This window comes from Lynx rufus, unplaced genomic scaffold, assembly GCF_022079265.1.
Source record: "Lynx rufus isolate CCGP_SWC_20201006 ecotype Redwood Valley unplaced genomic scaffold, mLynRuf1.p SCAF_9, whole genome shotgun sequence".
In the NCBI taxonomy this organism is placed as follows: Eukaryota; Metazoa; Chordata; class Mammalia; order Carnivora; family Felidae; genus Lynx; species Lynx rufus.
In genome coordinates, this window is record NW_025814897.1 from 55,813,935 (window position 1) to 55,840,917 (window position 26,983).

General features: G+C 56.5%; 1 protein-coding gene across 1 annotated transcript; it reads left to right on the forward strand.

Annotated features, from left to right (window-relative positions):
* The first annotated feature begins 17,998 nt into the window (after window positions 1-17,998).
* On the forward strand, window positions 17,999-24,610 carry LRRC32 (leucine rich repeat containing 32). Its single transcript, XM_047070020.1, has 2 exons — window positions 17,999-18,089; window positions 22,706-24,610. The coding sequence occupies exons 1-2, from the start codon at window positions 18,003-18,005 to the stop codon at window positions 24,608-24,610; spliced, it is 1,992 nt and encodes a 663-aa protein (XP_046925976.1). The 5' UTR covers window positions 17,999-18,002.
* Window positions 24,611-26,983: the final 2,373 nt, after the last annotated feature.

Sequence of the window (26,983 nt, forward strand, 5' to 3'; positions counted from 1 at the left end):
TCACCGAGTCAGAAGGCCAGTGCCCGCTTGGCTCCTACATCGTGCCTGTGCCCGGGCCTGGGCCAGTTTCTTCGGTGCTGGGAGATGTTAGCGCTGATTTATTCCACACTCACTGCTTCCTGCTGTGGGCCAGGCCCTGTGCCTGGAGCTTCCATGTACGTTGTCTCAGCCACAACACTCACCAAGACAGGAGTTATGTGCCCACTTGCTAGATGAGGAAACAGAGGCTCAGAGGGGTGAAGCGACTTGTCCACGCCAGCCTCTATGTGTCTTCTGATCTGAGGCGATTACACAGTGCTACAAAAGCCCAGGGAAATAGCGATCGTCCCTGAAAAGCTCCCAGAGGGGGCTCCAGAGGGCATGGCTTTTCTGTGAGTGGGGGGTGAGGACAAAACCTTCCTGATGAGGCTCAGGCGGCTTTCAGGAGCTCACCCTCGTCTTATGACGAGCCAGCGCCGGCTGGTCCCCATGAAGTCCTCCACCTTCGCCATCAGCCTGGGGCCATGTTCCTGTCCCTTGGTCGGTTTCCAGCAACGGAACGCTCCTGGTTCCTCTAGGGAGAGGAGTTCTCGTGGTGGCAGGCACCACCACGGGGCTCCAGAAGGTCTTTGCAGGCTCCGGTGGTCTGGAACTGCTGGGTGCAGTGTTCTTCGGGCAGGCACGATTTAGGACAGAGTCCTTGGAAAAGCCAAATGCTTTAGCCTGGTGTTCGTCTACTCGTGCTGGCTTCACCTCCCCTGCCCCTCCCACTCAACTCTCTGGTCATGACAGACTGCTTACCCTTCCCCAAACCCAGAGCGATGCCACATCCTGCTCTTGCTGTTTCCTCCACCTACATGACCCTATCCTTTTTTCAACATCTGGCAGACTCCCAAACATCCATCAAAGCCCACCTAAAAGCCACCTCCTCCTGAAACCCTTTCCCAAGGCACCCTCGATAGGCAACGATTAGTTGCCATGCCCGACCCTCACTTGACGGCAGGAACCGTATCAAGTTCATTCCTTTAGCCCAAAGCCCAGATGGAGGTGTGCAGCGGGATGGTGAACCGATGAACTAACAAACTAAAGAACTAGTTAGCCCACAGGCTGTCAGCGAGCAATCTCCCCTCCTGCAATGCTAGCTCCTGAGCTCTCCTGTCCGCAGCCCCCCCCCCCCCCCCCCCAGCTCTCCTTCTCGGATGTTCTCTGCACAGGGCTCGTGTAGTCTACTGCTGAGTTAGGATCCTGCGTGCCATGTGTGGGCAGTGTGTCAGTCCGTGGCTCTCCTGTCTGCCCTGTCTCTCCTCACCACCACCCCTCCTACTGCTACAGATGCTCTTACCTCCACCCCTACACTAGCCTGAATGATCTTCCCTAGTCCCTCTGCTTCCTACTCCTTCTGGCCAGCTCCTCCTCACCCTCCACACCTCTGTTCCCTTGCTGCCTCCTCCAGGAAGCCTTCCTGGAAACCATCCCTTCACCCCTGCATACTGCAGGAGGGGCACCTCCTCTGCCCCTCGGCCCCCCTAGCCACCTTGTCCAGCTCTGTCCCTGCAGACTGGGGGCAGGACTGGGTCTAAACCCTCTTTCTGTGACCCCAGAAGGAGAACAAATATAACAGGGCAGGGGAGGTAGAGGAGGCCACTGTGGTGGCAGGTGAACCCCACTTTAAGGAAATCTACCTGCACAAAGATGGAGGTTTGATTTACTCAAAAGCTGTTAGAGCTGAGCCTACACTCTTACAGGGGGAGGAGAAGTAACGTAGAGCAGGAGGAAGGAGCCACATATTCCTGAGCATGTTGTGTGTGTGTTGTCTCAGACAGCCGTCCTTGTAGCCCTAGGCGGGGGCGGGCGGTGGGAGGGGAGGCGTCATCACCCCCACTGCTGCTGAGCTCCCCTGAGGCTGTGGGACGCCAAAGCCTGGCGTTCTTTCCCAAGTGCCAGCCGTGCCACCTCTTGTCCCAGCTCCGTCCCTGGACTTGCACTAGCCATCCCTGCTGGGAGGTTCCGTCTCCCCATCAGGACGTGGACAGGGTGGACTGAATCTTCAAGGCCCCTTTCCAGTTTCCGTGAGTACCTGAGACTCTTCAGAAGTCCACTAGGGGGCAGGCAAGCTGTTCCAGAGAGAACCGGGAGCCCTCTGGCAACCCCAAGATTCCGGGGCCTTCCCCAGCCAGCAGGCTCCAGGGGCTGCTGCCGGAAGGGAGGATGGGGCCACACAGAGCCATAGGTGGGGGTCCACCCCACAGAGGAATCTTGCTGGGGGATTCCCTCTGATGAGTGAAGGACAGCAGAGGACAGCAGATCCGGGTCCCGTCCCCATCCGAGAGGCCTGGCCCAAGTTGGCCTCTGTCAGAGTTCTGTCCAGTCTCAGCCATTGAAACTCCTATTAAATAACACCTGGGTGATGCTCGCCTGGCCTTCCAGACCCTCTCCTGAGCGGCAGGTGTAGTGGTCCCCACGCACGGACAGGAGAATGAGGCACTTGCTGGCCTTCTCCTCCGTTGCTGACTTACACCTCCTCCTGGGCTCCAGGCCCAGCATCTGGCTGCATGCTGGGCATCTCCCCAGTGAGCCACAGACCATCGTGACTGTGCTCTGCCCAGTCACCTGGTCAGAACCAGGAATGATCACCCTCTCTTCCCTGTCCTTCCCGTGACCCTCTCCCCAAGCCTGTCCCACCCACCACACTGGGCTCTGCCTTTACCCAAGCCCCATCGTCGGCATAGTCAGTGATGGCATCAACCTCCGGGCCACTCTCCTGCCTCCATTCCCCATTGGCCCGTGACATCCTCAGCCTACCTGCAGCACAGGGCTCGCCATGCCACCTTCCTACATAGCGTGCTCCCCACTGCTGAAGGTCAGGGCTCTTCGCCAGGGGGCTCCTGCCAGTGGACCCTCCCCACCGTCTCCTCTGATGCCCAGCACCTTCCCACCCCCGTGCCCAGCCCCACCTTGTCCTCTCAAAGTGCTCGGACCCTCCAGTTTCAAACTAGAGGATGTTTATTGTGAGGCATTCCTATTAGTGCTTTTAATAACCCAAGACCTGGACTCAGTGGCCTGGAGACTGTGCGACCGTTGTGCCCAAGTCCCAAATCCTTGCTTGAGGAAGATCACAATATCCACTTGGCCCACTTCCGGGATTGTCACTGAGTGCATGGCCTGGGGAAAGCTAGGCTGGGGGGGGGGGCAGTCTTTGTTCTCCCTGCGTGTCCACCTTGAGCCTGCACTTAGCACTTTGATATAGCCCTAAAACCAGTGCAACTTCCCCGTGCATCATAAGAAATGGGGAGTTTGCTGGAGAATTCCTGGGAGTCAAGAAGCAAGCAACGTCACTGCACATCATACAGCAGGGTTTCGTGAACCCCCCACACCAGCCCCTTGGTTCTCCTGCCAGTCTGCTCTCTGACAGACATTTCTGCCTCGCTTCCAGAACTCACTGTCGTCCTGAGCCAACCAGCACCCGGCCTCTGCTTCCTGCTTCATTGGTAGCTACCCAAAGAGCAATTTATAAGATTGATCAAAGGCCCAGGAGCCTTTTAAAGGCTTAATCAGGCTGAATCAGGCTTTCCCGGGCACTGGGCAGTATGTACATACATACTGGGCAGTATGTACATGTACTGGGCTGTGGGCAGCCCATAGGAGGGTCTTTATTCCACTGAAAAGAAGGAACTGATATGGGTAGGATACCTGCCCTTTAACCCTCACTATGATCATGCAAGGTAGATGTTACTCTCCCCATATCTTTCGATGAAGCTACTGAGACTCCTAGACCTTGACTCCAAAGCCCCCCACCACGTGTGCCATCCTGCCTGCCTTGTCCCCCCAGAGCTACGTACTACACAGAAAGAGCTGACGTGGATACGGTGACGGCCTCAGTCCCCAGCTGCAGGGTGGGAGCAGCCAAAGGAAATGGGGTGAGTTCTGGGGCGAGGTCCAGAGGAACAGGCAGGTGAGGCTGGGCCCCGGGTGAGGCCAAGGCCAACAGCCATGTGTCCGGACGGCGGATGGAGGAGCTGAATGGGCAGACATCAGAGTGTGCTATAGACAGGGGTCAAGGTCTGTGTCTGCAGTGTAAGTGGGGCAGTGGGAGAACGAAATAGCAAGGATGCCCCTGAACTGTGGCCATCCAGAAGCCTTCGAAGAACCTTCCAGACACTGGGAAGGATGTCTTCAAGGCAGGCAGCCCAAGGGAGGGTGGTCGTCTGGCAACTCTAAATGGAGAGAGGGACAGAGACAGAGGGAAGAGATGGGGGTGGGGAAGAGTGGGAGAGAGCGGGGGCAGGGAGAGCGGGAGTATGGCAGAGATAACTGAGCACAGTTGGGAGAGAGCAGGAAAGGAGCTGGTGGAGGATGTGTGTCGGTGCATGATATGGAATCTGGTCCCTGTGAGCAGTGAAAGAGACAGGAAAATGGGAAATGTGACTTGTGGTTGGACCCCCCAAGGCCATCAAAGGGTTTTAAGCAGGGAGTGACCTGGTCAAATCTGTGTTTTGGAGAGACTCCATCTGGCCGCCACGTGGAAGATGAATGGCTGGATGGATGAACAGGAAAGGGGGACCCTGGGGCAGGAAGGTCTCCTGGAGGGAGGGCAAGGAGAGAAACAAGCCAGGGAGACCCTGGAGCTTCCACATTTAAAGATCAGGTAGAGAAGGAGGAAGACGAGGAGGGGCCAGAGAAGGATCCAGGAGGAGATACTGGAGAGGCGGCAGGAGAGCCAGGAGAGGGCGTCACAAGGTGCTAAGGGAAGAGGGCGATTCAGGAAGGAGGGAGTGGGCAGCCAAGTGACCACGTGACCGAGGGAGCTGGGGACGGAAGAGTTTCTGTCTGTAGCAGTTCTAGATGTGGAAGCTGGGGATGAGCTGGTTGGAACGATGAGGCCGGAGACAAGTGGAGGGAGAAGGGAGGCATGTGGCGGAGGTGGGAAATGGACACAGCACGGGTAGGCAGCAGCCCTGGCAGGTCCGGCTAGGAGACAAGAGGACGGGGCAGTAGCTGGAGGGGACATGGGTTGGCCTGGAAGGAGTCTGTTAAATAGGAGAGTGTTCACGCTGACGGCAGAGCCTGCAGGGAGAGGGGCTGCGTTGTTCTCCTGAAAGATGGCCTCTGCCAGCAGGAAGCACAGCCCGGCCCCCGGGAGGCCAGGCGGGCCCTGATGCAGGCCGAGGTAAGGTTGGCTTCAGGGGTCTGGATCAGGCCTCAAACCCAGGTGTGCTGCCCCCAGCACACAGAAGAGAGGGAAGGCAAGCAGGCAGAAGTCACAGCCCAGAAGAAGCCAGAGAACAGCAGTCTGGAAGGCTGAATACCCATTCCCCAGCTTCCAGACCTAGAGAGAGGGGCTGGCTTTGGGGTCAGGGCCAGCATCCACTCCTTACGAGATGGGATCCAGCCCTCTGCATCCTGCAGCCCCAGCCCAGCCTCGAAGCTCCTGGCGTCCTGAGCTTACAGTACCCCATCGGCATGAATCACAGGCTCCCTGGGAGGCCACAGGAGTCTGTCAAACCGTCCTTTCCCTTCTTCCCTTTGACACCCCAGCAAATCAGCCACTCGACTCCTGTATGATCTGCTTTGGAGAACATCGGAGTTAAAAGCAATGTGAGATCACAGCCCATTGCCTACAAGCATGTGCCCATGTGTCTGGGTATGTGCCCTGGGCGCGGGAGCCCGGCTATTTTAAGTCTTTGCTGTGTATAGGGGATACAAAGTGTGTTTGTGGACAATGTGTGTGTTGTGTCTGTGACTGGCACTTGCATGGGATATATATCACGTGCACATCACGTATGCTTCACGTGTATGCTTGTGATGGATGCTGCGTGCGTAGTGTTAACAGGAGAGTTGAATGTGTGTGTCTGTGAGTTGTGATTATGCAACTTGCAAGGGCGTCTCTGTGGAACGTTTGCAATGTTTGTAGCCAGTGTGTACTTGGGCGACACGTTTGTGTAAGGTTGATGCTTGTGTTCATGAGTCGTGGCCCTGTGTGTCCTGTACGGTCTTTGAGGGGATATATGAAGGGAGTGTGTGTGTGTGTGTGTGTGTGTGTGTGTTAAAGGGGCCTGGGGTGTGCTTTTGCAGGTGCACTGTGTCTGTGGGGGGAGAGCGTGTGTGTGTGAAGGGATGTCATGGGGGGAAGTGAGACAGCCCGACATCACATGTCCTGATTCTGTGACGTGAGCTAATACTGTCCCCCTCGAGCCTCAGATTTCCCCCAAAGACCAGTACTTAAAGTGTTCTAGGAAGGCCCTCTGGTCATGAGGAAGACAGCGGGAGTAGGACAAGGAGGGGTCACAGTGGCCTGTGCCAAAAATGGTTACAATAGGAGCTGGGTGTGCCCAGGCCTCTGCCCCCGAGCCCTTCCCTGGAGGGCCCACCTGTCCCTCTGCAGAATGGGAAGGCTGTTCACTCTCATTGTCCCTGGGGCAGCCACAGCTACCTTTTAGACAGGTCCCCTCCCCACGTTTTCTAAGCACAGCCAGGGGAAGCTTCACAGACCTCTCCATTCCTTCCCCAAATGGGAAGATAGAGGTGCTATCCAAAAAAAAAAAAAAAAAAAGCAAACAATAACCAGCCAGAAATTACAAGCAGTACCACTGAATGGATGAATGCCACAGGCAGGCAGGCAGGCACTGACACAAAGGAGTTCTTCAAACAGCCCTAGCCTTCCATCACTGCTCTACTTTACAGAGACAGAATGGGTTCAGAGAGGTGAGGCCACCGGCCCAAAGTCACACAGCAATGGGTAGTACAGTGAGGATGGGAACCCAGGTGGGTCCCTCTCTGAAATCTAGGCTGCTTCTCTCCCTCAGCTTTGCCCTCCTCAGGCCACTCCTCATCCCACCCAAGAGGGGAGAAAATACAATGCCACGCACAAGGGGCATCATGTAAATTTAAAGTTTTAGATCGTTTACTCTTTTGGCTAATTAACGTTCCATCAAGTGACAATATGGGCGCTGGAACCCTGCTGTCTGGACTGATGTGTACTGGCTGTGCAAGTTTGAGTTAATCACTTAAACCTCTCTGAGTTTCCTCGTATGTCATCTGTATAAAGTGGAGATAATAATAGCAATAATAATAATAATAAAATATTTATCTCATTGGGTGTTATAGCAGTGAATGGGTCACAACATGAAAGCTGCATTAGAAACCACCTGGGGGGCACCTGGGGGGCTCAGTCAGTTGAGAGTCTGACTCTTAATTTTGGCTCAGGTCATGATCCCAGGGTCAGGTTCTGCGCTGAGTGTGGAACCTGCTTAAGATTTTCTCTCTTTCTCTCTCTCTCTCTCTCCTTCTGCCCTTCCCCCACCCCATGCTCTCTCTCTCTCTCTCTCTCTCTCGCCCTCTGCCCCTCCCCACCCTAAATTAAAAAAAGGAAAAAGAGGGGCGCCTGGGTGGCTCAGTTAAGTTGGTTAAACGGCCAACTTCGGCTCAGGTCATGATCTCGCGGTCCGTGAGTTCGAACCCCATGTCGGGCTCTGTGCTGACCGCTCAGAGCCTGGAGCCTGTTGCAGATTCTGTGTCTCCCTCTCTCTCTGACCCTCCCCCGTTCATGCTCTGTCTCTGTCTCAAAAATAAATAAATGTTAAAAAAAAAATTTTTTTTTTTTTTAAGAAAAAAAAGAAAGAAAGCAAGCTCCTGGGCCAGCCCGTCCCCTTCCCAACTCTAAGTACACAGAGGCCTCACACTGGTCTCGGAATTTTACTCATGGTAAGAAAGACTCATACTCCTGTTAACCAGAGCTTCCCATTTCACGCCCTCATTTGGGCAGCTCGTGAGGAGGGGCTGTGGTCACCTCCATCTCACGGAGGATGAAGGCTGCCCCTCACCCTCACAGGCATGGCGCTTCTCCAAGGGGGGCCTGTGGCCGGGCAGCACCGGCGCCATTGGGGGTTTGTATGAGATGCAGCTTCTGGGCCCCACCTCGGACCTCCCGAACCAGAGTCTCCGGGGTAGGGCCTGGCAGTCTGTTTTAACGAGCCCTCAGGGATTCTGATAGTCTCCACAGTTTGAGAGGAGCTGGGCGAGGCCTCTGTGGTGTGAACCCAGGAGTACCTCACGTGGGGCAGGTCAAAAAAAGTAGGGGGGGAGGGGAGCCACCCCCTCAGCACGCTCTCGGGGCCTAGAATCTGCTGTCTTTCTTGGAGCGGAAGTAGGGGAGGCAAGCAGGATTCTCTGAAACTTCAGGGGGTGGCCTTTGTCTGTGGGGATCACCTGGGTACTCGTGAGCCGGTTTCCAGAAGCTCTGCCAGACCTTGGGGCTTTGACCCACCCACCCTCACCGCCCTCACCCAGGAGGAAGACAGGAGCCAAGAGCCCGCCGGGAGCTCAGCACCGCGGGGAACCTCAAGTTGGGGAGCCCCTGGACGCAGGGTACACCCACCACGGGTTGCCCTGCCTGGGCCACGGCCCTTCCCCTCACGGGCGCCGCGCCTTGCCTGAGGAGTCTGGCCCTCCGCCCTGGGTCCACTGAGCCTACAGCGCCGGGACCCTCCCAGTCACTGTCAGCCCCTCCCAGTCGCTGTCTCCTATCACTATGCGCTCCACCTGCCAACAAACAGGTCCCTTCCTGTTCAGGTCAACCACAGAGTCACAGCCTTTCACATGAGGAAGACAATATCAGTAATCATACCGATCCGACCCCTGCTCCACTCAGCTTTTCACAGTGTCATCTCAACGCCGCCTTGAAGCCGGCGGAATGAGTCCCCAGCACACAGATGAGAAACTGAGACTACCAGGGGGAAAAGACTTGGCCCAGGTTGTCCAGCTCTCCTCGACGGGCTGTCCCCAAGGCAGCCTGGACTCTACTTTACTCCCGTGCTTGGGAGTAAAGTAAAGCCCCTCCCCTGGCTCGTCTAAAGCCCGTACTGATAACCCTGGATCCTCAGGGACAGTGACATTGGGTTGAACCTTCAAATGGTTAAAATGGGGGAAAAAGTTGTGTGGCTGGAAGGGACAAACCCTCAGTTCCCAGCAGCCCGGGTACTGCAGAGAGCTGTGGTTTCATGGTCCGTGGCACAGCACAGTCAAGCTGTGGAGCCGCTTCTGATCCTGCCTGCCTGCCTGGCCCCGTCTCGAATTTTCTCATCTACCATCCCCCTCTCCCTTGGGGCCTCCCGGAGCCTCCAAACTCCCCACAGCCAGTTCTTGAGGACCAGACTCTGGGTGGCGGCCGAGGAGAACACAGGGCCTCACCCTCCCCTGCCTTGGTCACTCCCAGTGCCCGTGTCCCTACAGAGAGCAGAGAATTAGCCAGGTGAGTCTCTGGCCATGCATGAGGGCCTTGGAGTCTGAGGGCTCAGATGGAAATGGTTGCTGTGCCCCGTCCCGTCATCCTCCTGAACTTCGGTCTCTCTTTTGCAAAAGGGGGGCAACAATATTCCCCGCTTCATCAGATGGCCGTGAGGAGGAGATAATTTGAATACAGTGCCTGGCACTGGGCCTGGCCTTGCAAGCCTTCATTATTTCCATTTAACACATCAGAGCAAGGGACATACCACTTGTCCTTTATGTGTTTATTTCCCAAGCACCCAACACTGGCTTTTACTCACAAACTCCTTACAGCTGATACCCAGCAACATTTGCTTTCCTTTCCTACTGTCCCTCCAAGAGGTGGCCCTAGCTGGTATGGTCTGGGCCCAGTTTCCCTAGGGAGCAAAAGAGGGTGGGCCGTAAAAGAGCTGGGGAACCCAGGGTTCTGCCCCAGAAGGCAGGGCCCCAGTAGGGACTGATAAGGGACTTCCTGACTCCCAGGGGCCCACGGGGTGCAAGGCAACGGGCAGGGGCAAACCATATCTTTGCACTGAGACCTGGCCTGGGAGGACAGAGACCTGGGTTCAATTCCTGACTCCAAAGCTGTGTGACTTGGGCCAGTTGCTTAACCCCTCTGAACCTGTTTTCCTAGTCAGTAATTGAAAATAAAGACACCTAAATGAAAGCCTTCTCTGTGGCTTTATCCTGATTTGGCACATGAGATGAAAAACTGGTCCACAGTGGATATTTAGCAAAGAACAGTGGAAACCAAATTGAGGGCCCAAGGTGCCATGGTCCTTTCCACTCCAGTTTTACAGTTAGATGAGGACAGCCAGGCCCAGAGGTTTAGCGACTTGCCCAAGGTCACACAGGATGTGCACCTCATTGCCTTCCTGGGCCACTCGCTCCTTCTTGAGACCCTGAGTGTCATCTTGGCCTGAGGTGGAGCCCTCCCAGGGACACTTGAGCCTGACTGGGTGCCTGAAAGGGTTTTCTCATCTCAGAATGGTGGTCCTGAGGACACAGGAAAACATGCGTCTCCTATCTTCACTGATAGACGCATGAGGCAATGGAGGCATTTTCACAAAAATACCAACACCGTCAAGACTGAGCTGCCCACTGATGGACTGACCAGGACAACTCCCTATTCCCGGAGGTGTGCGGGCTGGAACTAGCCAACACTGGATGGAGAGCCGGCCTTGGTGGCCTTTTAAAGACAGCTACCCTCCACATGGCTGCTAGGCAACTCTGACCCTGCTCAGTTCCAACCTCTCCCCCTCCTTCAGATCAAGCTCAGACTCCTGGACTTGGCCTTCGAGGCCTCTGGACTCATTCATCCTCTGTCCTCATCTGCCTCGCATCTGGTGATGCGAGAGTGGAGCTTGGACATTTTTATTCATCAGCTTTCTGGGGCCCGCCAGGGAAGGGAGGTCATATTTATTGAGAAAGTACCATGGGCCGCAGGCCTCTGACCAGGTACTTTACATACATTGTTGCATTTGACTCTTTACAGCAAGCCAGGAGGTCAGGTGATATTATCAGTCTCACTTGCAGATCCACAGACCGAGGTCAGAAAGATCAAGCAACCTGCCGAAAGTCACACAGCACCATGACTGCTGCAGAAGTGAAGAGATGAAGGGAGGGGCACTGAGCACGTAGGGTTCTTGGCTTTAGCCCCTGGTCCCAAGAGGCACCTGCAGCAGGTGGTCACACTTGGTTGCCCATCTGTCTCCGACTCTCGGGGAGCCCCATCCGGGCACTGGGTGAGGTGGAACCCCATGAACTAACTAACCACAACCACAGCCTTTGGGGGTGTGTGGGAGGCAGGCCGCTGTCCCCAGCCCATCATAGCTCCAGCCCCGCCCTAACCCAACCCGGGCCAAAGCTCTGTGCCAGCCCAGTGGTTTCTGCTTGGCAGCAGCCCAGGGAAAGACGAGCTGGCGCTCAGCCGGCCTGGGCCTGGGTGTGGCAGGAGCAGGTCACGTGGGGGAACCCGGGAAATGCCTGAATCCTGCCTGGCCATGCTCTGCCCATGCTGCAAGGATGCTGCGAAGCAGTTTCTGGACATTCGGCCCCTTGGACAAGGATCTGGAAAAGGAAGCCCTCAGGGTACAGCAAAGGTATCACCAATAAAGCCAGCAAGGAGTTACCCTAACACCCACTGGGGCCAGGCCCCAGGCAGGGTTCGCTAAGCTTCGTTCTGGCACTAACCCCAAGAAGTGGCTACTATCTGCCTCACTTTACGGACAGGGAAACTGAGGTTCTGTTTGACCAGAAGAGCATTAGAATCAAGAGAGAGGGTTGGGATGACCAGCTGGGACCTCCAAGAGCATAGATGGGAGGCCTCCAGCGGCTGACAGGGAAGGGGGAGGCTTCGACACCCTTCCCTGCTCCTGCACCCTTTCCTACCCATGCCTTCACTCCAGCTCAGGCCCCTCCTTAGGGAAGATTTCCCTGATCTCCTCCCAGATTAGGTTAGGCCCTGGGCCACCTGCTATCACAGTTTGTCCTCTCTCTGGACCATCCCCATCTGCCCACACCTGTCCCCACAGTAAGCCAGATGGGAAGAAGTAAAGATGGCAGCCATCTAGGGCTTCAGGGAACCCAGTTTCTAAGCCCAGCTTTGCCCTGATTTAACACAAGGCTTTGGGTGGTCGCTTACCATCTGTAAAATGGAGCAGCCCATGTCACTTTCAGGGCTGGGAAGAGAAACATTCTATCCTTGGGACTGAGGCCCAGGAGACAGCCATGACCCTTCTCCCCCATCTTTGGGTCCACACCCTGCAGGACAGAGTACCCATGATTAGGTAGGGCCGAGGCATCTAGGAGAGGGGTTGGCTTTGGGGAAGGTGTGCCTCAACCTGTAATGTAAAAGACGACGATTCCACCATGCTCCTTGTGCGCACAGCACTTTAAACCAACCTGAGCAAGATTGTGCCTGGAAAAGGGGACCCAGAACCACCTGGACTTAGCTTTATGGACAGATTGCGTTCCAATCCCTGCTCTGTTAGGCTATGTGACTTTGGATGTGCCATTTAACCTCCACGAGACTCAGTTTCCCCAAATATAAATGGGGACCTTACCAGTCCCCGACAACTGCTTTCTATTTATATATTCGCTGTCCCATCCCTAGCCTCGCTTTCTCCATCTGAAAACTGGAGGCTCGGATGGTACCATTTCACAGGACGGCTTAAGGGTCCGGGAGATGATGGAGGAAGGCGAGTCTGGATACGAGAGCACAATCAGAGAGGGGAAGTGACCTGCCTGGATTCGTCAGAGGGGATGGCCGCGGTGTGGGGAACCCCCTCTGCGGCCGCCCCAGGGCCAGTGAAGGGTCATTTCCTTCCGCGTTCAGCCCCGCCGTCACCTCTCCTGTTTGTCCCCCCTAAGTGCGGCGGCGCCGGCAGCGGGGAAATCGGGGCCAGGCCGGATTTCCTCTGTGGACCTGCGGCTCCTAGAGGGCCCCCTCCCGCCCCTCCGGACCCCGCGGGGCCACGAGCTGCACGTGCGGCGGTCCGGGGCGGCCTCGCCCGCCCAGCGCTTCCTTAGCGACCCTCCTTCCCCCCCGCCACCCCCCCTCCCCGCCGGCCCTTTCATCCCGCCCCCTGCCACCCCGCCCCTTCCCAGCCCGGGTTCCAGCGGAAAGATGCTTCACCCTCTCGCGCGTTCCGGAGAAACCGAGTCACGCGGGGGCGCGCCGGCCGGGCGCTAGGACCCCGCAGCTTGGCCGAGGGGGGGCGTGGTGGGGCGGGTCGGCAGGAGAGGTATTTAAATTGGAGCCCGAGCCGCCCCCTCGCGGGTCGGGTTCCCGTGGGGCAGTGGAGCAGCCGTGGGCCTCCGCGGGCCGTGACCCCGGGGTCTGGCGCGGGGTGGGGCCGTGGGGGGCAGATTTGCGCAAAATGTGCCGGGGCTGCGCGGGAGAGGAGCGGCGGCCGCGCTGAGCCAGGTAGGAGCCGCCCCGCGGGCGAGGCTGCCGACCCCTCGGGGAGCCCGCGGTCCCGCGCCCCTGGCGAGCGCGGGGTGCGGCGAGTCCGTCGGGACGCCTCCCGCGCCCCCCAGTAGTCCTCTCCCGCCGCCGCCCACTTCGCGCGTGGAGCCAAGCTTGACCCTCCCTCGGCCCCACGGCTCCTGTCTCAGCTGATCTTTCCCGCGAAGGGAGAGCCCGGCGTTCCTATTTGACAGATGGGAAAACAGGGGCGGAAAGGCCGGCACTTACTTGCCCGGGAACTCACAGCTAGGCTAGGGCAGATCGGGATTTGAATCCAAGTCTCCCACCACCCTCTGACTCAGGCCGCCCCGGGGCTTCCCATCCCACCGCACCAAAGAGCTTCCTTGCCCATCTCTGGGTGGGGATTGGTAGGGGCGGGGGGTGGGGGGGGCACCTCTCCCAGGGGGCTCTGAAGCCGGCCTTCTTCATGAGTGGTAAGATGTGAGGGACCCCCACCCCCACCCTGGGCTGCCTGAAATTCCACCATCACAGCTACATTCCTTTGGGTTAAGGTCTAATTCCCCCGTGGGATGCACATGTCTCCAGAATGGGGCTTGCCCTTAGTGATTCACTGCTTGCTATGAACGTCCACAGCAGCTCTCCCAGGACCCCACTCTGCTGGAGACTGGGGCTGAGAGGAGGGAGAGGAGCACCCCAGAGCCCAGTCCTGTGAGCCTGTTTGTTTGTGTGTGGTAGGGGTGGGGGTGGGGGTCGTCGGAAGGGGTTAGGGAGGGAGCACTTGGCCTGGTGTAGTGGAAACATTTGCTCTGAAGGCAGACAGACCAGATTCTGAATCAGTCTCTGCTATTTACTGTGTGACTTTGGGTAAGTCACCTCTTTGAGCCTCGTTTTCCTCCTGGGCAAAGTGAGGACGAGCAGGCAGCTCAACACCTGGAGAAAACACAGCATTTGGGTCATGGAGACCTGGGCTAACCCCCAAAATGCTAATAAGCTGAGTAACTGTGGGCTAAGTCGCTTCACCTTTCTGAGCCTCAGTTTTCTCATCTGTAAAGTGGAAATTATGGTAACCGCCTTATTGGGTTGTGATTTCAAAGAGATAATATACGTCAAATGCTCAGAAGAGTGTCTAACGTCCTGAAATAGTAGAGATGGGCTTATTATAATAGCAGACATTGCCCCCGCTATTTCTCTCTCTCTCTCTTTCTCTCTCTGTCTGTCTGTCTCTATCACACACACACACACACACACAGACACACACACACACACACACACACACACACACACACACGGTTATCCTCTGGCATTTCTCCTCCCAGTCAGAGTTCTAAAATGTCTCCTGCCTTCTCTTGCCTAGGCTACTGGTCTGCAGGCCAGAGGCCTCCCTCCTCAACATGCCTCACCTGGGCCGTTCAGCCTTGTGGGTCTTTGCCCCAGCTGGGAAAGATGTGTCCAGGATATTTTGACAGCCATTCCCAGCTTGATCATCACTGTGCTTGGGGGAAGCCAGTGGCAGAACAGGAACCAGGCTGCTTGCTGGACTGATGGGACGCTTAGGCACTGAAAGGTTAAGGGACTTGCCCAGGGAGCAGGGTCGGTAAGCAGTAGAGTCTGGAAGTAAGCCTGGGTCTGAGTGACTGCAGTGCTCCCTCGAGGGTGAATAGCCCTCCAATGCCACACATCGAGTCCTGGGCACTGCGGAAGGATGCACAGATGCCCGCCTCAGGGGTAGGGTGAAATTTGGCAGGCAGAGGAGGGGTGGTGAGGGCCCCTTTGGACAACAATGCCTTCAGATTCAGGACCCAGAGGTCCTGACCTTGTCCTGACCTCGGAGGCCCCTGCAGTAGAGCCTCTACCCCTCGCTTTGCCATTCGTTCAATAGATCTTTGGTGAGCACCACTTAAGAGACCCCTGTTCTCACAGAATCAGAAATAAAGGAACAGAAAATGATCAATGCAAGGAAACAATAAAATGTGTGAGAATCTGGGGACTAGGATTCCAGGTGGAGCAAGGGCAGCAAGGGCAAAGGCCCTGAGGCAGGAATGCACTTGCTATGTTTGAGGAATGGTGGAATTTGGTAAGGGCAGGGCGAATGGGAGATGCGGGCAGAGAAGAGCTTGTGTAAAGCCTGGATGTTATTGGAAGTTCTCAAGCTGTGAGATTCATGATCTCATATATGATTTGGAGACCTCACTCTGGCTGTGCGTGGAGGGCAGCCTGAAAGGGGTCAGGGTGGAAGTATGGTGTTGCTTCAAGGCCCAGGGTTGTGGTGGTGCCTCACTGTGGGGCAGTGATGGAGGAGGGAGGCAGCAGACCGCCCCAGGGTCTGTTTTTCAGGCAGAACAGACAGCACCTGCTGATGGGGGGGAAGGTACGGCAGGGAGATGAAGGGAGAGTCTAGGAGAACGCTGCTCTCGCCAGCGTCACCTTGTGTCAATTCTCAGTGCCTCCCTGGCCTGCCTGCTAGTGTGAAATGGATCCCAGGGGAGAGTGAGTCCTCTGTGCCCTGGGGCACTGACCATGGGAAAGGGGTTGGAGGCACAAGCCACGGAGAGCTCAGTGCTGTGCTCACTGGAAGCTCAGGGTCTGTGGGAACCTGGAGGAGGGGCTATACATTGCCCAGACTTGGGGAATCAGAGAAGGCTTCCTGGAGGAAGTGGTATCGAAGCTGAGATCCAAAGGATAAGGAGACATTCAGCACAAGAGAGGGGAGGAAGTGAAGATTTGGGGCAGTGAAAAGGCACTCAGAGAACTGAAGGCAATAGGAGGCTTCCAGAACCCAGAGTGGGAAAGGGGACAGTGCTAGATGAAGCTGGAGGGAAGAACTAACCGTGCAGGCACACTCCCCAAGAGCCTTGAAGGCCCCCCTGAGAGGTTTCCACTCAATTCTGACTATACTAGCTTTCAAAGGGGGGGGGGTGATGTTCTGCTTTTTAGACAGCAGAACCAAATTTCCTGTGAAAGCAGGTGAGAGGAGAGCAGCTGTGGGGGGGCGGGGGGCATGGCCCTGAGGGGAACCCAGGCAATGGCGTTTAAAAGATGCCCCTGAATGTTTGGGCAAGAAGGGGCCTCAGAACTAGCCATCTTAATCTAAACTTTATCACAAGGACATTGGTGGATTCCAACAAAGACCCAGCCCTCAAAGGTCCCATAGATGCCTCCTCTTCTAAAGCACCCTTCAGAGTGGCGATTCAGTGCTCGTTTATTAAGCACCCGTGGGTGACCTTCTAGTGTAGACGTTTAGGGCACAGATTGCCTGTGCCAGCCACTGGTTAGCTGTGTGACCTTGGGCATGTTACTTAACCTCTCCGAGCCTCAGTTTCCCCACCTGCAAAATGGGAATGGTAATCATAGAACCAAGTGTGTGAACTGCTGAGGATTAAGTGAGTTAATACACGTAAAGTATCGAGAAGAGTGCCTGGTTTATGATAAAGGGCTCTGTAAGGGCACTTTCATAGAATGCATCTCATTTGATCGTTAACAAAACTTGGCAAAGTTGGCATTAACCTCAAAAGAGGAAACTGAGGGGCGTCTGGGTGGCTCAGTCAGTTGAGTGTCCGACTTCAGCTCAGGTCATGATCTCACGGCTCATGAGTCCGAGGTCTCTGTTGGGCTTACTCTGGTCAGCACAGAGCCTGCTTTGGATCTCCTGCCCCCTCTCTCTCTGCCCCTCCCCGGTTTGTGCATGTGCATGCATTCTCTCTCTCTCTCTCTCTCTCTCTCTCTCTCTCTCTCAAAAAAAAAAAAAAAAACAAACACAAACACAAACATTAAAAAAAAAAGAGGAAACTGAGGCTCAGAGAGGTGAAGTGACTTGTGCAAGGTCACACAAGAGGCAAGTGGAGGGGAAAGAGAAAGCAGTCAGTTACGGGTGACTGAGTCCAGTGCTCTTGGAGGGCTTTACGTGCCCTTCCTTGTTAACACTCTGTATGCATTATGACCACTTCTGTGCATTTATATGTGGCCTCAGTTCCCAGCACAGAGCCAGACTTGAGGAGGCATTCAGTTTAGGTGTGAATGAATGAATGAATGAATGAATGAATGAAATCAGTGGCTTGATCTGTGTACTTCTAGCACTTGGCCCAGCTCCTCAGCAAGTGAGCTGCTAGCGGCAATGGGATGCAACCCTGCTCAGGGCCTCTGTGGCCCCCTTCAATGCCACCTCAGCTCTACACGGAGAGGACACCAGCAGGCCTAAGAGTCGCCCTGCACTGGCAGTAGGCAGTAGCTTCAGTGAAAGTAAAGGGCCTGGAGACCGCTCCTGGGGAAGTCCACAGCGACAGTGCTGGGGGCAGGGCAGAGGCCTCCTGGCGGGGTTTCCTGTCAGGGCTCCAGGCCCAGCCTTCAAACAATGGCAGCGACTCCAGAATCAGAAAATCAAAAGAAAAAGGGCAAAATAAAAGTCCGGGGGTGGGGGGAATTGAGGAATTCCGTTTGGGGTCTAAGGAACTAGGATGGGGGACCTGCTTATGACCTGGGTGGAAATGCAGTCAGAGGCCTAGCTCCCCACCTCACCTCACCCCAGCCCTGAGCTTGGCCCAGGGCAGCCCTTAGAGTCCCTCTGTCTCCTGCTCACCTCCTCCAGGCAGTCTTCTAGCAAGTAGGGTCTTTTGAAACCCAAATCTGACCAAGTCACTCACTCCTTAAAAACTCTTGCTGCCTGGGGCAATGGCCTGGCACTAGGGGTCCTTTGTGGTAGCCTTTGGACCCAGTTCTCACCCACCTGCACTGTGATCTGGGGTTCCCTGAAGGCAGGCACAGACAGGATGGGGGCAGTGGAAAGGAGCCAGTGATCTTACAGTGTTCCCCTTTCCTTCCCACCCTACACAGAGCCATGAGCCACCAGATCCTGCTGCTCCTGGCCGTGCTGACCCTGGGCCTGGCCACCTCCCAACACCGAGACAAGGTGCCCTGTAAGATGGTAAGAAGCCCCACCTAGGCAGGGTAGGGCCCCTAGGGTGTCCTGCCGTCCCAGCCCCACAAGCCAGAAGTCAGAGGAGTTAGAAGAGGAAAGGGAATGCATTTATTTTTTAAATTTTTTAATAAAGTTTATTCATTTATTATTTCAGAGAGAGAGAGAGAGGGAGAGAACAAGTGGGAGAGGGACAGAGAGAGAAGGAGACACAGAATCCGAAGCAGGCTCCAGGCTCTGAGCTGTCAGCACAGAGCCCCAGGCAGGGCTTGAACTCAGGGAGATCTCAGGGAGATCGTGACCTGAGCCAAAGTCGGATGCTTAGCCGACTAAGCCAGCCAGGTGCCCCAGGGAATGCATTTAATGCATTTAAATCTTATATTTAATAAGTACCTACTAGAATGTTTAAATACCTTCTGCACTATTAATCCTGTTGGGTAAGTACCATTATTCCCATTGTATAGAATTGGAAACAGCTGTTTAGAGAGGTTAGGTTACTTGTCTAAGGTCATTCAACTAGGAGCAGGGGGCTGATACCGGACTTTCTTCCCCAAGCTGCCTCTGCAGGGCAGTGGACCCATCTGGGTGATGCAGAGTATGTGTATGTGTGGGGAATTGGGGGTGGGCCAGCTGGGTCCCTCATGCAGAAAATCTCTTTCCTAACTGGGGTCCTTGACTTGGGCCTGTCTGCTGCTTCCCTGATGGGATGCCTCTCACTCAGTACTGCCAAGGCCAAATGCTACCTCCTCCAGAAAGTCTCCCCTGACCACTCCCAGGCTGCTCTGGTTCTGTTTGCTTCCTCTTTCTGGACCCTCCTACTGAGCACGTGGGGTAGTGGGTGAGTGGGTCCAAGCCTGGTTCCCCTGCCAGACCAAGAATTTCTTGAGGGCGGAGGTAAGGTTTGATTCACTCTGGGTCCTTTTTCTTGCCCCGAGCCAGGCAGACTAGCCCTGAAGTCACTGGGACCCCGCAGGATACAGGGAAAAGGGACCACGTAGGTCCACTTATAAGTCACCGAGGTGAAGGCCAGAGTCAGGCTGGAGAAGGCACAGGCCCTCCAGCAGCCCCACCTGGACCTGGGGCCGGAAGCTCATGATACAGGTGGGGCAGCTGCCTCGGGGGCTGGAAGGGCCGGCAGCCCTTCCCTGGGTTGGCGGGGTCCTAGTGAAGGGGCTGGACCACCCAACAGGCAGAGGGAAGCTGAGTGAGCTTTGCATTCTGGGTAAAAGTGCATTCAGAAAGCACTTTCTGAACTACCATAGAAGATCAATATAGGAGTGACGATGACTTTCAAAATAGTGAAAAGAAGTTGCCACATACTAAAGGGCTCGCGAGGTACCTGCACCATGCTGAGGGCTTTCTCTCATTTTATCCTACAAAGAACTCTTTTCAGCTGAGGACACCGAGGCTGAGAGAAGAGATGTGACCCACCAGGGTCATACAGACAGGAAGCAACAGAGCTAGGACTTGAACCCAGGTCTCCCGAGCTGGTGCTGTCCCCTGCAGGGTGCCTATTTCTACCTCATTTCCCTTCTATGCGCAAGTGGCAAAATGGAGTTGGGTGGAAAGTCCTCTTCCCTCCTAAAAAAAAAAAAAAAGCAGGGCAGTGGCATGCTGGCATCCCAGAGACAGCGGGTAGCAGATTGTCAAGCACAGCTCTGAACTTGGCCATGTCAGCCATGCTGGAGGCTCAGAGCCAAAGGCGCAGCGGACACCCTTAGAAACAGAGTTCTGAGAGCCGCCCTGGCCTTCATGCTGCCTCCTGGACTGGCAGCCCAGAGCCGCCCTGCCAGCCTTCGTGGGCACCAGGGTGGAAAGCAAGTCTTAGGCCCTGGGCTTGGCCAGCTTTGTGTCCTGGCTCAGCTCTCAGGGGCTGTGTCTTGGGAGCCTTTGAGTATCCAGAGGCGAGATGGGGTGTGGGATAACATGGGTCCCAGTACAGTGCCCCCCATACAGCAGATGCTCGGCAAATGGTACCATTTACTGGGCTGCAGTAGTCAATGTGGGTGCTGGGCCAGCTGAGGGCCCAGTGATCAGAACTCAGCCGGCACCGACAGGAAAAGGAACTCACACTGCTACCCTGGAGGCTCTGACCATCAGAGCTGGGGGAAGCTCACCCCCCTGCCCTGAGCCTCAGTTTCCTTAGGGGGTACAGCAGGGTAAATAAATGAGGCAAGGGGTCTGCGCACTCCGCCATGGGGCCTGCCACAGAGCTGGCGCTCTGTGACAGCCGCGGTCATTGTGTTCCTTTTGCTGTTTCTTCCTTAAGTCAGGATGGTCCAGGGAGCTGAGGATGGAGGTGAGGCCGTGCCTAGTGGCCCGAGCTGGCAGAGAGGGTGTGAGGGAGGAAGGGGCAAGAGACGGGAAGGGCTGGCAAGGTGACAGGGCTGGGTTTCTGGTTCGTGGGGGCGCCCAACCGCGGGTGTATCTGTGGGTCTCTGAGGCCTCCAGGAAGCTGCTTTGCTGGAGGTGGTAGGAGTGGTCACTGGGCTGCCTGGAACGGGGAAGAGTCACACAGATGCCTGATGAGGACCCCCCCACCACCACCACCACACTCACCTTGGGGTTCTGGGGAGGAAGCTGAGAGCTGGGCCAGGCAGGGGGCTCCCAGGCTGCTGTTCCTGCTGTGGGGGCTCAGCCACTAACTCACTGTGACCTTGCATAGGTCACTGCCATCTTCAGGTTCCGTCTCCCCATCTGAGAAGTGGGTGGGCCAGAGTCTTTTTACTCTAATGGGCTTTGAGTCCAGTTTGAATACATCGACTCTCTTTTTTCTTTCCTTGCAGAAAGGTGATTGATTCAATCCCTCAGACCTTTACTAAGCCAGAGATGTCCGTGACTCATTCATTAAAAAAAACTGATTGAGCCCCTTTTGTGGGCCAGGTCCAAGGCATCCCCATCAATCACACCAGTCCCTGTTAGCTCTGAGCTCCCTGCGCAGCAGGTCCCACACAGACAGTCACAATCTGGGGCCAAAGCTCTGAGAGAGGGAGCACCGGGGGCTCTCTGGGCCGGGGAGAGCCCAGAGGAGACCCAACCTGCCCAGCTCAGTACGTTGGGCTCACTCTGCAGATCTGGGTGGGGGTGGGCCTAACCAGTGCAGGGAACAGCAAGGAGAAGGCCCAGAGGTAGGTGTGGGAGGGTATGAAGGGCACTGCTCAGATGTTGTCACTGCATGTGGGCTGGGCAGGAGTGGGTTGGGGGGAGAGGGGACAGGTTGGCAAGGGCTACAAACAGTTTTGAACCCCACTGAGGGTCCTGGACTTTGCCCTGGAGGGGATTAGGCAGAGGGTGGCACAGAGTTTGTTTGTTTGTTTGTTTGTTTGTTTGTTTGTTTAGCAGTTGCCAGGCATTTGACTGGTGGAGGGGTCAGAAGGGGTCAATGGATACAGAGAACCCCGGGGCGGGAATAGGCCTGAACTGGGTGGTTGTGGAAGTCAGACCGTTTCCTGGGAAAGGCTGCATTCCTGGGGTCCTTGAAGGGATGAGAAGGGGAGACTGTATATGCACAGAAAGCATTCAGGCTCCAGAAGGCACATGCACTAGAAGGACGAAAGTTGGGCCTTTGATCGTGAGGAGACCCGGGCTCCAATCCCAGCTCTGCTCCTCATCGGCTGAGCGATCCTGGAGCCTCTCTACCCTCTCTGAGCTTGGGTTTCTGTAAATAGGGGTGATCATATCTGACGGGCTTGCTGCTGCGAGGCTCCAGTGAGACGAGGGGCCCGAATGTGCTAAATAAAATGTAAAATGCTGAGTTGGTGCCGAGGAAGGCTGTTAACTTTCTAGATAAGAAACCAGAGCGATGATGTGATTTGGTAAGGCTCACACAGCAAAATCATATTCTTGTCACCAAAGAATGTGGGTTGGGACCCCGGCCATCTTTCCCCCTGCTTCCTACCCCTATTCCCATCTCCAGAGGCCAGTCTGGATCGGGCCTTGGGAAGCAAGGCCACGGATGGAGGTGGGGCAGGTAGCAGCAGCAGAAAGGAGGTCTCCTCTGGGGATAGGCAGCGAGGAAGGCGGACACTAGGACCCGGAGCTCTGCCCCCTGGAATGAGGTCTGAGGGTAGGAGGCCAAAATGAGAACTAGTGAGAGGAGTACAAATTGCATTTTGGAAACATTTCTCCCCACATGGTTTCTAGTCTAATAGCAGCCGGGTAAATTTAACTCTCTGGGCCCAAAGAAGGAACCCAAGATATGAACCAGGAGTCCCGGCTGTCAGCTTGGCCCTGTTGTCCACTGGCTTGGGATCACTCTAGGTGAAATATGGTTCAGTTTCCTGTAAAATGGGATAATAATCAATGTAGGGTGTTTTGTTAGTTCATTTGTCCTCCTATCTGTCTGTCATTTCTGTGTGCATCCATCAAACTTCCTTAAGTCCCTCCCTGATGCCCAGCACAGGACTGAGTGCCAGAAATGGGAGCAGGGGGCAAGATGGAGATCATCCAGACATGGGAGGATTAGGCTGGGGTGGAGGAATGTGGAGCCCTCGCTAGGTCTGGCTGGGGTGGGGGTGGGTAGGAGAGGGGGTTGAGTCATCCTTTCCAGATGCTGTGTCCGGTTCCACCCCCCACTGCACCCACTAATGCCCACTGCTCTCCCTGCCCTCCCCGACCCACCCCAGGTAGACAAGGAGGTCTTGTGCCAGGGTCTTGGCCTGTTCCAGGTCCCCTCAATGCTCCCGCTGGACATCGAGGCCCTCGACCTATCTGGAAACCAGCTGCAGAGAATCCTGGCCTCGCCCCTGGGCTTCTACACAGAGCTTCGGCACCTGGACCTGAGCACCAATGAGATCAGCTTCCTCCAGACAGGTGTCTTCCAGGCCCTGCCCCACCTGGAGCACCTCAACCTGGCCCATAACCGGCTGGCAGTGGGCACCGTGCTGAGCGCCCCTGGCCTGGGCCCCCTGCCGCATGTGACATCTCTGGACCTGTCTGGGAACAGTCTGTACAGTGGCCTGGTGGAGCGGCTGCTGGGGGAGGCACCTGCCCTGCGCACCCTCTCGCTGGCAGAGAACAGCCTGACCCGCCTGGCCCGCCATACCTTCTGGGGCACACCCGTGCTTGAGCGGCTGGACCTCCACAGCAACGTGCTCATGGACATTGAGGACGGCGCTTTCGAGGCCCTGCCGCACCTGGCCCACCTCAATCTCTCCAGGAATTCTCTCACCTGCATCTCTGACTTCAGCCTCCAGCAGCTGAGGGTGCTTGACCTGAGCTGCAACAGTATTGAGGCCTTCCAGACGGCCCCAGAGCCCCAGGCTGAGTATCAGCTCGCCTGGCTTGACCTGCGGGAGAACAGACTGCTCCACTTCCCTGACCTGGCCGCGCTCCCGAGACTCATCTACCTGAACGTGTCCAACAACCTCATCCGGCTCCCCGCAGAGCCACCCCAGGGCGGTGAGGGCATCCATGCACCTTCCGAGGGTTGGTCAGCCTTGCCCTTCTCGAACCCCAGCCGGAACTCCAGCACCCACCCCCTCTCCCAGCTCTTGAATCTGGATTTGAGCTACAATGAGATTGAGCTGGTCCCTGAGGGCTTTCTTGAGCCCCTGACCTCCCTGCGCTTCCTAAATCTCAGCCGAAACTGCTTGCGAGCCTTTGAGGTGCGGCGTGCGGGCTTCCTGCCTTGCCTCGTGCACCTGGACGTCAGCCACAATGCGCTGGAGGCGCTGGAGCTGGGCCCCAGGGCCCTGGGGTCTCTGCGGACACTGCTCCTACAGGACAATGCCCTGCAGGACCTGCCCCCCTACACTTTTGCCAGCCTGGCCAGCCTGCAGAAGCTTAACCTGCAGGGGAACCAGATCAGGCCTTGCGGGGGGCCAGGTGAGCCTGGCCCCTCGGGCTGTGTGGCCTTCTCTGACATCTCTTCCCTCCGCATCCTGAACCTGGCGGACAATGAGATGGAGGTGCTCCGGCCGGGTGCCTTCCTCCACACGCCGCTTACTGAGCTGGACCTCTCTGCGAACCCAGGGCTGGATGTGGCCACGGGGGCCTTGGCGGGCCTGGAGGCCTCCTTGGAGGTCCTGGCCCTGCAGGGCAACGGGCTGGCCATCCTGCAAGTAGACCTGCCCTGCTTCAGCTGCCTGAAGCGACTCAATCTTGCCGAGAACCGCCTGAGCCGCCTGCCTGCCTGGACGCAGGCTGTGTCACTGGAGGTACTGGACCTGAGGAACAACAGCTTCAGCCTCTTGCCGGGCAGTGCCATGGGCGGCCTCGAGACCAGCCTCCGGCGCCTCTACCTGCAGGGGAATCCACTGAGCTGCTGCGGCAACGGCTGGCTGGCAGCCCAGCTGCACCAGGGCCGTGTGGACGTGGATGCCACCCAGGACCTGACCTGCCGCTTCGGCTCCCGGGAGGAGGTATCCCTGAGCCACGTGCGTCCTGAGGACTGTGAGAAGGGGGGGCTCAAGAATGTCAACCTCATCATCATCCTGACCTTCGCCCTGGTCTCTGCCGTCCTCCTCACCACACTGGCCACCTGTTGCTGTGTCCGCCGGCAGAAGTTCAACCAGCAGTACAAAGCCTAGAGAGGCCGGAGACTGTAGAACGGCCCGGCCGGGAGCCCCGCCGGGTCAGCTGGGGAGCCAGAGGCACGGACAAGGGCGGGGACTAACCCAAGGTCACACAGGGTCTGAGAACTCTGCTCTCTAAATCCCAGCCCAGGGCTCCTTTCCCTGTATCCCGCTGTACTGGCAGGTGACCCACTTCCCAGGCCACACATGTGGTCCAGCTGTGGAAGCCGGAAGTCAAGCAGTTTCAGGAGCGACAGAAAATAAGGTCGACCTATCCAGTCAACGAATCTTCGCCCGGCATCTGTTTTGCACCACATCCTGCTCTGGGGACTGGGGACGCCCGGTGACTGAGACACATCCCTGCCCTCAGGCATCTCCCGGCCCTGGTGGGGAGGTGGTCGCCAAGCCAGGCAGTGACCACACGGAGTGTGGAGATCCAGGGCCCCAAAGCTCTCCAGCCCCAGCTGGCTGAGTCCTGGGGCTCCATGGCGAGCCCTGCCTCAGCAGGGCCAGAGCAAAGGAGGGGCGAGACCCAGAAGACTTGTCTGAGCCGGTTCCAAGCAGACTGTTTGTCACATCTTCTGATAATGACTTTCAGCCTCTCTGGAACACGAAGAGCTTGTGACCGGAAGAGAAGTGGAGCCACATGGATCCGGCTACTAGGCGGGCTGCAGCGGCTCCTGGTTAAGAGGCGGTTGCCCTGGGTTCCGGCCGGGTGGTAGACCATCCCATTTCCCACTCCAAACAGGCTCTTTCCCCACCTGGCACCCTCGTGGTGCCCACACTAGCCCAAACACCGCTCCAGCCCCCCAGCTCCTCTGCAGGCATATGCAGGCATGCCGTTCAGTCCCAGCCCTACGCCGGCTGGTGAGCCAGGAGTTAGAAGCTTAGGTATCTGGTTCTGTTTTGCACCAGGCTCGGCAGCGGTGACACGTCTGCCTCTTTACGACAACCCTCTGAGGTTGGTCTTTTATCCCACTTCACCAAAACTCCAAAACTCTCCCTTCAGGGTCCTCCAGCTAAGAAACGACATAGCTGAGATTCAGACTCAAATCCTCCTGTCTCCAGGGCCTGACCTTTGCCACTGTGGGGGCTGTAGGCCGTTAGGTGGACAGGAAATGGACCCACATGGAGGGAACAGGCCCTGGGGGCATCCTGTGCCACATATACCCACCCACTCCTCTCCCGCCTCTCTCCTAGGCAGGTAGACACAGGCCCTCCCCTCCTCCTCTGCCTCAGTTTCCCTTACTCCCTCCATTGCAGACTGGTGTGTATTCACCTTTTTCTGTTTTGCTCTTGTGTTCCCTCTTCCTCCACTGAGCGAAGTCCTGAGTTTGAGACTATTGAGTCCAACCTCCCCGTTGCACAGATAGGGAAACTGAGGCTGGGGAAGAGAATGGAATTTGCTGAGAGCTTCACAAGTCGGTGGCAAAGCCTGTGAGAAAAAGTGGATTCAGACCTCCCTGGGGGTGTGAGGGGGGTTTAGGGCTTGGCCCTGAGTGATTCCCTTCTCTCTCAGCTGTCATATCACAAGATAATGCTGGCTCCAAACTCTTTCGGGTCCCCATCAGGCAGGGACTTTTTCCTCTTAGACAAATGAGTAGAAATACTCATCTGGGTGTAACTCCCTATTCTTCACACCCATGGAATCACGGGCTTTCCAGGGAGCCCTGGGGTCAGCCCAAGACCCTGTGTTACTGTCCCCACCATCTTACCCATGCTTGGCCCGTGGTCTGGCTCACGATGGTGCTTGAGTGAGACAATGAAAACACCCCTCTCTCGGCCCCATTTTATAGGCAAGAAAAATGAGGCCCAGAGAGGGTCAAGGACTCAGGGAGTCAGTGGCAGAGCCGGGGCTAGAAGCTGGTATCCTGGCCCCAGCCTGGGGCCCTGGTGGTATGTGGGACAGCCGGGTGGACCCAGCCCTGGTTGGGATCACAACCACAAGTGGTCACTGCACATAAACACTCTTCCTCAGGCCTGGAGGGCGCGGCGTGGGCCCCTTCGTGCCTGATCTTCGAAAACACTACGCAATGCTGCTCTCACCTCCCAGGAGCCGGGCCACAGCCCTGGCCTCGGGACCAGCTCTTTGTATAACCCACATGAATGTATTAAAAAATAATTTGGGAGAAACAGCGTGGCCTGCCAGCCTCCTCCTCACTGCGGGTGATTGGCCTCATGGCATCCGCTTGAGCCCTGCCCCCTCTGCTTCCACTGCGGGCTTTGGATCCTCATGGCTAACCCATGGAGAGATGGGCTGAGGGCTGTTGAGGGGAGACTGAGGCTCTGGGTCCTCACCGCCCGGGACCTTGGGGCCTCAGCCCTCATTCCCCTGCCACACCTCTGACCCTTGCACTCAACGAGCCCTGACCCGGCCTGACGCTTCCT